Consider the following 14046-nt stretch of genomic DNA (forward strand, 5'->3'; position numbering starts at 1 on the left):
CTTTCTATATACATAGGAATGTAAGGCTGTCGTCACGCTGCAGTTCACGTGGCTGCTGATAGGTGGCCACACCAGCTCCAGCGGGACGGCATGCAGGTGAGTGAGAAGTGCAGGCAGCCGGCAGCCCAGGTGAGCCATTTAACGGAGGGGCGGGGGGAGATGATTCACAGAACAGTATGGCAAACCAGTCTGTGAAGTGCCTTCCCCTTCTGTTAAATGCAGCTGCAGCGTAGTTTAATGTAGGGAGGGAGATGCTTCAGAAAACTACTCTCTGAAGTGCCTCCCCCTTCTTTAAAATGTGTGAGGAGAAGTGGGTTGAGCTGTGAGGGGGATAGGTGAGGTGGTGGGTAAGGTGTAAAAGGAATGGGGTTTGGTCAGATGCAAAGGCATCTAGACTGGTGTCTGGAAGTGGCTGCCAGAACCACGTAACGCCAGTCTTGAAAGAGCTACATTGGCTCCCAGTACGTTTCTGAGCGCAATTCAAAGAGTTGGTGCTGACCTTTAAAGCCCTAAATGGCCTTGGCCCAGTATACCTGAAGGAGCGTCTCCACCCCCATCGTTCAGCCTGAGGTCCAGCTTCAAGGGCCTTCTCGTGCTTTCCTCCCTGCGAGAAGTGAGGTTACAGGGAACCAGGCAGAGAAGGGCCTTCTCAATAGTGGCGCCTGCCTGTGGAACGCCCTCCCATCAGATGTCAAGGAAATAAACAACCGCCTGACTTTTAGAAGACATCTGAAGGCAGCCCTGTTTTAGAGAAGTTATTAATGCCTGATGTTTTGTTGTATTTTTAATATTTTGTTGGAAGCCACCCAGGGTAGCTGGGGAAACCCAACCAGATGGGCAGGGTATAAATAAAGTATTATTATTATTAGGCAGGAGGAGGTGGCCAGGTGTGGGAGTTGGCAGGTAGGTGGACGGACATGTGGAGTGAGCAGGGGTGGCAGCCCCTAGTATAATGTATACTTTAACAGGAAGTCACATTGCAATGTTTGTTGTTGCTTTTTGTGGTGGTTTAGCACAAACATTACTTATACCAGTGTCATTGACTATCTCTCCCCGCCGAATCTTTATATATATCCTATATGTTTTTAAATGATTTATTCTCTCTCTTTCTTTCTCTCTCTCCCTCCCCCCCGCCCCTGGCTGCCATTTCAGCAATGCTATGTTCCATTTTCACTTGCCTGGCCGCACTATGCCTGTTGGAACCGAATTCAGAGCTGAGCCAGGTAATTGTACTGCGGAAGTTCCTTCTGCAGAATTAGAGAGGCAAGCCTGAACAAAACTAGGTGGGGAACCTGGAACTTTGTGTCTGGGATTTGAAATTTGCATGGCCCACCCACCTCTGTTTTTGGCTTTCTCATTTTGCTCCCAGAATTGGGGAGAGGGGAGCTGCTGGGGTTCTGAAGTGCCTATCTTCCCTGTTGGCCCTTTATTTATTTCCTTCTCTTTCTCTTGTTCTCCAGATATGCCCATTGCTCTCAGCATTCACTGGAGCAGGAGCCACAACCTCTGCTACTACTTTCTCAGTCGCCCAGCAAAGGAGAAAATTGGTAATGCAGTGTGCAAGTAACAGCTGCAATTTTATGTGCATTGTCAAACCTCCTCATGATCCATCCCAGAAAGACTCTTCTCGTCATATCTGCAATGGAACTGTGGCATTTTTAAGCTGAGCTTCGGCCTCCTACTCCTGCCACTTCTAGGCTGCCACCCCCTTGCTGCTTTCTCCACTGTAATATCTAGTGTTCCCATGATACAATATTGCTGTTCAGAGATGCCAGTTTGGGCATAAGCCTAATCTGTCTGGCAGTGTAGTTCTGACCCTTGGCATGATGTAAGAGGATCCACAATAGCCGTTCGGCCCTGTGTACTTGAAGGAACCTCTCACCCGCCCCACCATCATTTAGCCTGGACACTGAAGTCCAGCTCGGAGGGCCTTCTGGTGTTTCCCTCATTGCGGGAAGGGAGGTTACAGGGAACCAGGCAGAGGGCCTTCTTGGTGGTGGCATACTGTTGTGTTTTGTATATTCTTTTGGAAGCCACCCAGAGCGGCTGGGGCAACCTAGTCAGATGGGCAGGGTACCCCCTCAGTGTGAAAAAAGATGTAGGGCCAAATAGCAACTCTTAGGAGGCTGGATTCTTTTATTTATAATAGTTTTATTAAATTTTTAATTTTACATTTCCAAATAAACATTTTACAAACTTTAAAATATACAATGGCATCCCTTCTTCTCTTTCCATGGTTCATTTTACATATCATACATCCCTGCATATTTTACTATAACCATTCAAATGAGTTTTCCATTTTACATCCACCAAAAATTATTTACTCTGTTGAATTTATCTTAATGCTGCCAGCGTTTTCAGTTGCATACAGTTATTTTCCAGATATTCAGTAAATGTTTTCCAGTCTTCTTTAAATGTACCATACATTCTTCTTCCTCTCTTCTTCTATATGTTCAATCTGCAAGTTCTGCATATTCTGTCAAATTAGGTTGCCAATCCTTTTTAGTTGGGACCTTGCTCACTTTCCAATATGAGGCTGGGTTCAGCATGCTGGTCACCTTGGTGCTCTGAGTCACAGGGGAAAAACAGTGCATAAATGAAGGGTAGCACTAAGCAAAAGGCACTGTCTCTTTCCTTCCTGCAGGCCCCATCATTCATAAGCTCTTTCATTCCTTTCCAGATTCTGATCCAAAACCGGACATAGTTTGGCCCTGTGCCTCTCCACTCACGTACTCAGCCGTCACACCTTGCTCCTGTTACCTGGCTTTTGCTTGCGAAGATGGAACCATTACAGTTTGGGAAAAATCTATTGGTGAGCCTTGCCAGCTTTCATGAGATTGCCATGGGGCTATTCCCTCGCCAACCATAAGCGAAGGCACTTGGTGAATTTAAATAAGGGGAGTTCTAGAAATGAGGCACCACAACCAAAAACATCCTGGTGGTGGTGGCACCCTGAACATGGTGTCCAAAGATCTTAATGATTGGGCCGATCCATGTGGGAAATGGGGTCCTCCCTTAAAGAGGGCACATGTTGCAGGGAGACCTGGCAACCTAACCCTGTGTTGCGGGTGGGTACGCTTGGATAGCCACAACACCCAATTGGTAGGTCCCTTAATGCAGGGTTCAGTCAGGCCAATGGGACGCAGGCTAAACGGATCAAGGGACCTATATATATCTATGCATGTGACCCAGAGCTTCCTCTTTCGGTGCGTTCATCGGAACACCTGCCCACCTCTCCCTATATTAGGGCTTGTGTGCTTGACCTTGCTATGCCGTCGTGTGTCGTCTGTCATTAAGACAGGAGCACAACAGGAATTTCCCCACTTGGCTGATTGGCTGTTGCCATTTGGATTTCGCCTGCCGCATAGCAAATAGTCACAGCGTAAGGTTGCGGATAGGCTCTGGTTCAGGTGATAGGGATGGGAGAACGCTTTTGCCATCCCTATGTGAAGGGTATTCCGTTAAAGGAATTCAGGGACTCAATGGTTTGGTCAACCCCTGTGAGCGGGTTGTGCCCGTGCCTCAGTCCAAGGGAGCATTTGGGTGGCGGAGATAGCCTGTTCCTGGCTTTCCACTTATCCAGGTGTTCACCCTTGGCTGACTTATGCTGGTGCCCTGGGTCAGCGCTACCTGCAATGGTGCAGGGAGCTAGTTGAACCAGAGCCTATGCAACCAGTCACTTGCTGCAATCAATAAAGTTGTGGCCTAAATTCTGCCAAAAACCAAACCAAAATTTGAGTCTTGTCTGAATTAATTTAAGGAGGAGGTTTAAAGGTCTAAACACGCAACAGCCATGAACCTCCAAGTACTCTGGATCCAGGTTGCTTAAGGATTTGTAGGTCAGGCTTCAGCAGTGTGTGTGTGGGGAAACAGAGCCATTCCATCAGCTCTGACAGGAGACCAGCTCTGTTTGATTTCTCTTCTCCCTGAACTGTTTCCATTCCCGCTAGCCACTATAATAACTCCTGTGTAACTTTAAGAATTGGCGCGTGGCTTTGTTAGTTTTCTTTTCCCTTTCGTATCATGAATTTTAGATTATTAGACTGTAGGTGAGCACGCTTCTTGTTTTTACCGATCTCATGTAACGATAAGCCAGCCACTCTGGGAGCCTTTTTAGCTTAAGAGCTGGATAAAAAACACTTTAAATAAATAAAACCTTGCACTTTGAATTGTGCCTGGAAACAAGTGGGTAAACTAAGAAATATAAAGAAACACATCTTCTAATATGCTACAGCATGTGATAGATGTGGGCTGGCCAGCAAATTGCAAAATCCAAGCATTGGATAAGTGTGGCTCTCAGATGTGAAGAATGGATGCTGTCAGGTCACACCCACACCCACATCAGCCAGTCTAGTAGAAACCATCGGTCTTATCTTGGCCAGGAGAATCCTGCTGTCATTCCTGTTCTCCCTCTGTGATGTTTATGCTTTCCTAGGGTTCCCGTTGTCTGTGACTGTGCTCCCTGATGGATACGTTATACGAAGCATCCAGTTCATGCCATGTTTGCCTTCACTCTGCGAGAAAGCACCTGGCTCCAGTGAAGTTCTTGCGAGCACCAAAGTGAAGCTTCTGGTGTTGTGCACAGATGGGTCTCTCCACATGATTACATCGGGGGCCAAAGAATTTGACACCAAGCTGCTGGGGTACGGATGAGGCAGGATCCTGGCTGTTTACAGACCCAGAACCTTGTTAGAAGGGTGGGAGAGGTTCTCCTATTGAGAGGACTCTTTAGCCCAGGCCCTCCAAAGACAAATAGGGCTGCATACCTTGTCTTCCACTCCTGTACTTCCCGGAAGAAGAGGGTACTTCATTTTCTAGCCCTCTTTTTATTGGAGTTGGTTGGGACTACTCTGGTTCCAAGAGAGTATTGGGAGTTGGAATTCATAGTTGCGGCTGGAAAATACCACCCAGAGGGACAAGGGAAGGCCACTTGGGATACAAGGGGGTATTGTTAGGGAAACAGAGCATAAGTAGGTAAGAGCAGGTGCAGATAAACTAAGTGACCTCTGACAAGATAATCCTGAAGGCCAAGGAACTGGGTGAAATGTGGAAGTCCAGTTTCTCATTAGTTAAAATGAATACCTCCACTCCTAGAGTTTTAAAGCATTTAGAGGAAGTTCCTGATATATTCTCAGGATTTCACCCAGCAATCCTGACTGACAACATAGTGGTTTTTTTTTTTTGGGGGGGGGGTTGTTTGTTTTTTGAGAAATGAAACCAAAGTGGAAATCTGAGACTTGTGTTGTTTAAAAATGATAATAAAATAAAATAAAAGAACACATCAGGCTATGACTGCTGGAGGCAATGACTTTTGAACATTGTAGAACACTCTGTTGGCCTCATTTGCAATATGAAGCAAAACCAAACCATTTCCCCAGATTAGTTATGTGAATCCACCTCTCTGCTCTCACTGATGTGCTTTCCCCGCAAGATGCCCAAAGAAGAAATGCACAAAGAGTAACACAAACTTGGGTTTCTTTCTTAGGCCTGAGACTCCCAATCAGACCATCACTGCTATAGCAACCATTTCTTCCTTACCTGATACAGTGAGTGTTTTCTGATTACCTCCCATAATGTCTTCTGCATCTTCTGAATACCAGAATTGTGAAAGCAGTATTGCGGGTGGCCGGTGGGGGGAGAGAGAGGAGAGAGGAGATACTGTTTTAGTTAGATTAACACACCAAGATTAAGGTATCTGGGCGTGAAATTTTCAGTTAAGACTTACAATTTCTTGTGGGTAGAGAATGGATGCTGTATAGACAGCTAGCCCATAGAAGTGTGTGGGCAGCCATAACACATCTAAACTGGGGCCTAGAGTAGTTGTCAGACTTAAAAAAAACCCCACTATCCACATAAACTATGCTTGTATACTTAAAAGCACACAAAACCAAAAGGTCAGTAGCCCTAACAGGGGCTGTCCAGTCCAACAACAGTAGTGATCATCTGTCTACAGTTTATATTGAGTTGAACTGCTTTTCTCTCCATGTGGAGAACTGAGGCTAAGAAACTGAGTTTTCTCAGCATCAGTTAATACATTTTTGGCTGAAGTGGGATTTGTAATTCTGCCTAGCCCTACATCTTTCATCCTCTGGATTTTGAGGGCAGGACGAAGCCAGACTGGTAGGCTTTGGCCCTGTTACGTTGCACTGTTAAAATCCTGAAAAAATCTTCTGCTCAGCTGTGCCTGCCAATGTGAATCATAACCTACCTGGGAAAAAGCCAAGACGCACTGCTGATCCCATCCAAGAAAGTAGCTATGGAAACACCAGTGGCATAGCGTGGGAGGTGCAGGGGGGCCGGCCGCACCGGGTGCAACATCTGGGGGTTAGGGGGCGCAAATCCACGGGTTAGGGGACGCAAATTACTTGCCTTGCCCCGGGTGCTGACAACCCACGCTACGCCACTGGGAAACACTATCAGTTCATTAGGTGGGTTTCTGTCATAAGTGATGAACTTTCATTGTTCCAGGTACTGCTTTTCTTCTGGGATGGCACAGTCATTCTGATGGACACCACCACAGAAGATTATATTTCCCAGTTCATCATGCCTCCTTCCTACAAGGTGGCAATTTCCTGGCAGCCCGTTTTTTCTGTGGATACTCAGGGCCAATACTTGCTCCTCCAAGGTAGGATCTCCTAGATACAAAAGGGAGCAGGCACTCAAAACTCAGAAATAGCACTTGAAGGCATTCAAGCCCTTCCCCTGAAGTGGGAAGACCCCATAACATGCCTCAGGTGGTTAGCAAATGTCTTTCTATTGTGGTCTCTGCAGCATCACAGAGAACTCTTTAAGATGCCTGCTTGTTGTGCCCTAGCTTGGCTCAATCCAGGAGATGATGGATTAAAGCAAGGGACTTACTGGCATTGCAGGGCCGCATCTGATAGGGCAAAGTTAAAAGAGACCATGCAGGATTACAACAGGCAAGGCAAAGCATGGCCTTTCAGGACCCTGGACAGGTAGCTGTGGCAGATGCCGGCTGAAACTTGCCCAAGGAGAGCTGTTACAGTGGTTCCTCGGGTTACATACGCTTCGTGTTACATACGCTTCAGGTTACAGACTCTGCTAACCCAGAAATAGTACCTCAGGTTAAGAACTTTGCTTCAGGATGAGAACAGAAATTGTGCTCCAGCGGTGTGGTGGCAGCAGGAGGCCCCATTAGCTAAAGTGGTGCTTCAGGTTAAGAACAGTTTCAGGTTAAGAACAGACCTCCGGAACGAATTAAGTACTTAAGCCGCGGTACCACTGTATTTCAGTAGCATGCTGAGGCCCTGTGGTGGAGGCTGACTAGTCTGGACCTGCAGATAACTTGCTACCTCTGAGGTGCTTGTCAGTGTTTCTCAAAAGGGCTGTTGTCCGATTCAGCAGCCACCAACCCCTATTATGCGACTGAGTCTGAGGAGTTAAGTAAAGAGTCACACAATCTGAACTCTATGAGGGTAGAAGGAAAGTTGCTTCTTGGGCGATGCCTCCTCCCACTGAGTCTTCCTCTGACCTGGGAAGATGGGGGAATTGAGGCTGAAGAACATAATACTGTTCGGCAGCCCTGTTTAGGGAACTTTTTAGTGTTTGAAGTTTTATTCTGTTTTTACTGTTCTGTTGGGAGCTGCCCAGAGTGGCTGGGGAAACCCAGTCAGATGGGCAGGGTATAAATAATAAAAGTATTATTATTATTATTATTATTATTATTATTATTATTATTATTATTATTATTTATTAATTATCATCATCATGCCCTCTCTCCTTTTCCCTTCCCCCACTTCTACCATTCTATTTTTCTTACGTCCTGTTTAAAAGAAAAGGATTGCTTATGTTTTCTTCAGGAATCTCTAGTACAGTGGTACCTCAGGTTATATACGCTTCAGGTTACAGACTCCGCTAACCCAGAAATAGTACCTCGGGTTAAGAACTTTGCTTCAGGATGAGAACAGAAATCATGCTCCGGCGGCGCAGCAGCAGGAGGAGGCCCCATTAGCTAAAGTGATGCATATTTATTGCATATATTGAGATTTTTTTGAATGTGCAAATTAATGCTGAGATGAATCAGAACAGAAAGATGGAATTGAAAATGTGGAAATGACAGTTTCAGGTTAAGAACGGACCTCCAGAACCAATTAAGTACTTAACCCGAGGTACCACTTTATATATCACAAGACACATATGGGAAGAAGGCCAAGATCTGATAGACAGATGGGGTGGCCATGTGCCCTACTTTTCAGAGGTCAGACCTCAACTTGAAGGAGTCCTCTATTTGGAAGGCTGCCCAATTAAAGTTTGGTTAATGGTAAAAAACAGAAGAAGTGAGGGCAGGAGCTTTGAAACTGCCCAATAGTGGTTAACACTTGAACAGGAAACAGAGCAAGGACACAGGTCACTTGCCCAGAGTCTTCCCTGATATGATGCAATATATTTCTATTTAAATCACAATAATGGCTTCTAAATTTGCATATCTCTCTCTCTCTCTCAATTAGCATTTGAAAATCTTTGCTTTCTTTAGTCCTCTTTTGCTGAAGCATTTCCTCTCTTTTGGCGATTTGGAGTTTTTGAATAATTTTTTTAATTGATTGGTGGTTCACAAAAATCAGTTTAAGAACATAAAGCAAGCCTTCTAGATCAGGCCAATGTGCCCATTGAGTTCAGGATCCAGTTCTTACAGTGGCCAACCAGATGCTTCTACTAAAACTTCTGTAATTACAGAACCCCCCCTTCCAAAATTTGCAACTTCTTTTGCTTTGTATCTGCACTGTAGACTGTTGTGGTATGCAAAATTTCCTGTGCGGCCCCATCGCCTTGCCGCCAGGTCACGTAGGAGAAATTAGATTGCCAAGTCAATGGTTTCAGCTGAAATGTGGCCCATTTGGTTCAACAGTGAGCATGCACAAAGCCCAACTCCAGCTGCCTTTGACCATATAGTTCAAGGCTGGAACTTTCATTAGCCCCAACTAGCCAGGACTGCTGAGAATTGTAGGGCAAGGGCATCTCAAAGGCCACAGGTTCCCCATCTCTCGATGGAAGACTCATGCCATGCATGTGCAAGATTGTAGTTTATAATATTTCCAGTCAAATTGCAAGTAACCCTCCCACCCTGTTTCTGAGACAATGAAGCTTGCATGCAGCAATTTACAAGCTGAGTGACTTCCTTTCTGGTCTAATTCCTGGCTAATTAACAGTTCCCACTGTTGTAACCTCATGAACAAATGAAGGTGGCATATACCGTTAAACCCCTGACCCATCTAGTCCAGCAGGGTCTTCTCTGACTTGCAATGACTCTCCTGACTCTTAGGCAAAGGCCTTTCTTATTACTGGCTACCTGATCCTTTCAATTGGAGATGCTAGGGATTGTATCTGGGGCCTTCTGTATGCAAAATGTGCTCACTTTGAGACTGCTGGGTTTTTTTGGTTCACGGGAAGTGAAAGTGAGCGTCACATTTGTAAGTGACACGAGAAAGCCCGCCCGCCCCCACATGGTTCTTTCCAGATTCCTTATCAGGTTCCTTTTAGCTGAGGGAATCACCAAGGGAGAAATGTATCAATTAGCAGGCAGCGGACTTTCAGATATCCTATTGCAGTGATCCAGCACACCCGCTGTTTAATGTGGAATCTCCCTGTGTCTTCCCTCCTCTCTAGAAGTTTCTTGGTCCTATTTATTGAACTTTGTTGCTTGCACCTGGAGGCAAGAACCAAGAACCACTCTGCCAAGCTGATAAGTATCAATGAATGAATGCATCGTATCAATGAATGAATGAATGAGTTTGTCTGTTTGTCACTGTCAACCACAAAGACTCAAATTACTTTCAACAGTAGAATACAGTCATACCTTGGAAGTCAAATGGAATCTGTACCGGAAGTCCATTCAACTTCCAAAACGTTTGGAAGCCCAAGCACAGCTTCTGATTGGTAGCAGGAAGCTCCTGCAGCCAATTGGAAGCCACGGACGCCCCATCAGATGTTCGGCTTCCAAAAATAGTTTGCAAACTGGAACAGTCATTTCCTGGTTTGCGATGTTCAGGAGCCAAAACATTCGGGAGCTGAGCTGTTCAACTTCCAAGGCACGACTGTATGTGATTTAAAAACAATAACACATTAGTGGCATGCGACTCCTAACAAATTTCTCCCACGGGAGTACAGCCCCCCAAAAGAGAAAAATAGTGCCCATCCCAACTTGTGTGTGTGTGTATTTCTCTCTTAGCAAGCTGTTTTCTTTCTGCCCACAGGGGTCAAGCAGCAAACTGAAACTATTTTCATCTTTGACTTCACGACTTACCCATTCATGGAAGCTTTTGCCCTGAAAGCCGAAGAGCCACCCGAAGCCTTAGCCGTAGTCCTACCCTGGGACAAGCGCTGTAACATCTTCCTAAAAGATAGGTAAGTTTCTTGAATCGGAAAAAGACCTAGAGCTGGCGAGCCATTTTTGCTCATGTGATTGCGACAGGGGACCAGAGCAGGAATGTTCTCTGGAGAGATCAGCACCCTACCTAACAACGTTAGACTCTCAAACAAACTCGGTGCATCCCGACTCTCCTCTGGCGTAGCACCAAGGACATAAGGAAAACATATATTCTGTTCCAGCTGAGTTCAAGCTGCTGATATTGGCATGCACATCTACACACAGCTTGGAGCCCAGGATACCTGGAATATAATCTCACCCATCACATACCCAACCAGTTGCTTCACCAGTCTCCAGGAGGGCAGATACCATATAATCAGGATGCCCGTTCTGGGATTTAGGCTTATAGTGTGGCAACAACACCTGCCCTCTCTCCCAAGTGGTGTCTCTATTGACTTTTGGGTGCCTCATGGACACCTTCCGTTCCCAACAAGCCTTTTATGTGGATACTTTTATCCCAGCCTTTCTTTGCACTGGACTTGAAATTGTTTTCATAAACGTTTTTATCGCTGATGTAAAAACTGATGTTAATTGCTTCAGGATGTTTCAGGGGAAGCAATTCATAAATGAAATAAACAATCCACAGGATAGTGGCCACTGTTAATGGAGCAACGGGGTGTACCCCAGGTCCCAAGATTTCCAGATTTAATAGCAGCCATATGCCTATAGATCAGTACCTGCCTTGACAGTTCAATACCTTTGAACTGTTTATTTTGGGTGCAGTAGAGAAGACTTGTGATTTCCTTGGATAAACTATGTATCAAGCCCCAATTTCAGGGAAGGTTGCATACTACATTTATTGTGATGCGTTCCACAGGGTGCAATTTGTTTGTAATGTCATCAGATGGCAGTACAACATGATCCACACAGATGAGCACCATGAAACCTTTCCTTATTCTGAGTATTCCCTATTCTGAGGGCTAAACTGGCCTAAACTGCCATCCTGGTCTCCTTTGAGATGAAAGATATAATTTGAATTAATAATAATAGTAATAGTAATTTTATTTACTCATGCTTTTATACTACTTATCCAATTGTGTCCTCTAGGTGGTTGACAGCATGTTAAAACCAATGCAACAATAATATGAAACAACCAAAACCAGTTAAAATGGTACAAGGCGGTGATGAGGATTAATTGCATTATTTATAAAAGTTTTTATACGTCTCGTTTTTACATTTGTCCCGATCACTTACTTTTATGTGGCTGTTATAAAAATGAACGAATGTGAATCACTTTGAGAACTTGAAAGTGAGAACTACGAAGGATAAGCCTTACTTACAGTGCTGGGGAGCACCATTTTGACTTAACTCCTTATCGCTTAACCATCTGGCACTGAGTGAATGAGGCATGGCAAAGTGGGCTCAGGCAGGAGCCCAGGGAGATGGAATCTCTGTCTTTGTCTCGTTGCCAGCTTGCAGCGGCTGTCCACAATTAGCCAACAGATGCCCGAGTGCTGGAGCCTGCTGAAGAACTGCGCGAAATCCTTAGCAAAGGGAGAGTCACAAGAAGTGGTAGAGGAAGAGGAGACTAGGTGAGTTGGTCACTCTCAGAGGCTGATTTTGTGTTGCCGTATCTTTCACCAACCCATGCCTGTCATCTTAATGGCAGCTGCTTATCCATCCTTTGCCAGTCCAGGCGATTTCCTAAAGCAGGTTATTTTACTGACATGAGGAGCTTTTTACCCTTTTGCCTCCTGCTAGGAAGGATGTTGGATGCAGGTGGCGCTGTGGGTTAAACCACAGAGCCTAGGACTTGCTGATCAGAAGGTCGGCGGTTCGAATCCCCGCGATGGGGTGAGCTCCTGTTGCTCGGTCCCTGCTCCTGTCCACCTAGCAGTTTGAAATCACGTCAAAGGGCAAGTAGATAAATAGGTACCGCTCTGGCGGGAAGGTAAACGATGTTTCCGTGCGCTGCTCTGGTTCGCCAGAAGCAGCTTAGTCATGCTGGCCACATGACCCAGAAGCTGTACTCCAGCTCCCTCGGCCAATAAAGCAAGATGAGCACCACAACCCCAGAGTCGGCCACAACTGGACCTAATGGTCAGGGGTCCCTTTACCTTTTTAGGAAGGATGTTATTGACCAGTTAGTGTTAGAAAAATGTCTGTGTCTCATGGTCCTCTATGCCCTCTGCCTGGTTCCCTGTAACTTCACTTCTTGCAGTGATGGAACCACCAGAAGGCCCTCGGTGCTAGATCTCAGTGTCCGGGCTGAACGGTGGGGGTGGAGATGCTCCTTCAGGGATACTGGGCTGAGGCCATTGGCAAGCCCTAGGCTCTGTGGTTTAGACCACAGCACCACCTGCGTCCCAAAAACTGAGGTGTAGGACTTCAAATGATAAAATCAAAACCTTTGAGCTGAGTCCTGTAGGATAATTGGCAACTCTTGGGTTACCATGAAGGGTTGTGCTAAACTAGGGTTGCCATATTTCATTAAGTGAAAATCCAGACACAAAAGTTGTGTCCGGATATGTATGGGAAATTCCAGGCATATGGCAGCCCTAGCTAAACCCATTTCCTGTCCCTTGTGAGCACAGTACCTAAAAGTGCAGCCAACTTCTAGCTGCAACACCCTACTCTGGGTTCTTCCTTGCTTCCAGCTCCAATGCATTGCACTTGCTCCAGCCCAGAGACCTCTGGAAAGCTTATATGGTATAGCGACTGTGGTTGTGCCTGCATACATTTCCTTCCCAGACTTGCATATGGTGCTGTTAAATCAGCAGTTAATTCTGCTTTCCTGCTCTAACTTCTTTCCCAGGGATACTGAAGAGCCATGACACATCAGCCGGCACAGTAGTCAGAGGACTCAGTGATGAGTCAATGAATTACATTCTGTATGGACAGCATCCTTGCCATTTGCTTGAGCACTTTGAGGAATTCTAGCAGTGAGCGTAACTTGGCTATTTTGTCCCATAACCTTTTTTTGGATCCTTTCAAAGAGCACCCGATCCACCATCACAAGCCTTCGGGCTCTGAACCCAATAGGTAATGAGTTCCAAAACGGGAATAGACTGTCAAGCTTAAAGGGCAAACCTTGTTAAAACGTAATTAATGTCAGAGAAGGGCAAGGGGGAAGTGGAGCAAAATACAGGAGACATAGGCAAAGATACTGGGAAACTGGAATATGTGGTGCTACAGAATATTGAAGAAATCTCTGCAAGTGCGCTAAGTCTACTGTCTCTTCCATCACTGCCTCCTCATCTGCTCAGAACCTGAACCTATAGATAGGGCCTAGGTTTGATTGCTTTTTAATTCTTGCAAGGCACCCCCCAGTATTTGACATCTTAAAAATGAATAGTACAAGACAGCAAATAAATAACAACAGAAGACACTATGTTCACTTTGTTAATATGGGAACCTTACATGCAAATAAATTGCAGAGGAGCAAGAAAATGTGGTCTGTGCTGCTTCTATTTGCAGGTACTTTTAGTGGTGGAGATACAGTCACAATTGTTTCCCACTGGCAGTTAGTTGTATTTCCAAATCACAGTGGAGCGCTCTTCATTGGTCCAGGGTCCCACAGGCTGCAAGGTGGCTCAAACATAATGGCAATCCATGGTTTGTGTGGACAAATGAAGAAGAGCCTTGGAATGATGCACTCATTATTTTCTTTGCATACCTGTCCTCATCCTGGTTTGAGGCATATTAGAGTTTGGCATTGAGTC

At 45.5% G+C, this 14046-nt stretch overlaps 1 protein-coding gene across 4 annotated transcripts in view; it reads left to right on the plus strand.

Moving 5' to 3' along the window:
* Positions 1-13216, plus strand: part of WDR93 (WD repeat domain 93) — a 26705-nt gene extending 13489 nt beyond the window's left edge. For all 4 annotated transcript variants that reach the window (XM_081888549.1, XM_081888546.1, XM_081888548.1 and 1 more), the window contains exons 10-18: positions 1153-1223; positions 1461-1547; positions 2681-2812; positions 4436-4643; positions 5486-5546; positions 6469-6625; positions 10212-10362; positions 11797-11916; positions 13140-13216. In XM_081888549.1, coding sequence (XP_081744675.1) covers positions 1153-1223; positions 1461-1547; positions 2681-2812; positions 4436-4643; positions 5486-5546; positions 6469-6625; positions 10212-10362; positions 11797-11916; positions 13140-13158 — 1006 coding nt within the window. In that variant the 3' untranslated portion in view covers positions 13159-13216. The remainder of the gene's footprint in view (positions 1-1152; positions 1224-1460; positions 1548-2680; positions 2813-4435; positions 4644-5485; positions 5547-6468; positions 6626-10211; positions 10363-11796; positions 11917-13139) is intronic.
* The last annotated feature ends 830 nt before the right edge of the window (positions 13217-14046 follow it).

The sequence above is a fragment of the Podarcis melisellensis genome (genome assembly GCF_964234715.1).
Source record: "Podarcis melisellensis genome assembly, chromosome: 14".
Classification (NCBI taxonomy): Eukaryota; Metazoa; Chordata; class Lepidosauria; order Squamata; family Lacertidae; genus Podarcis; species Podarcis melisellensis.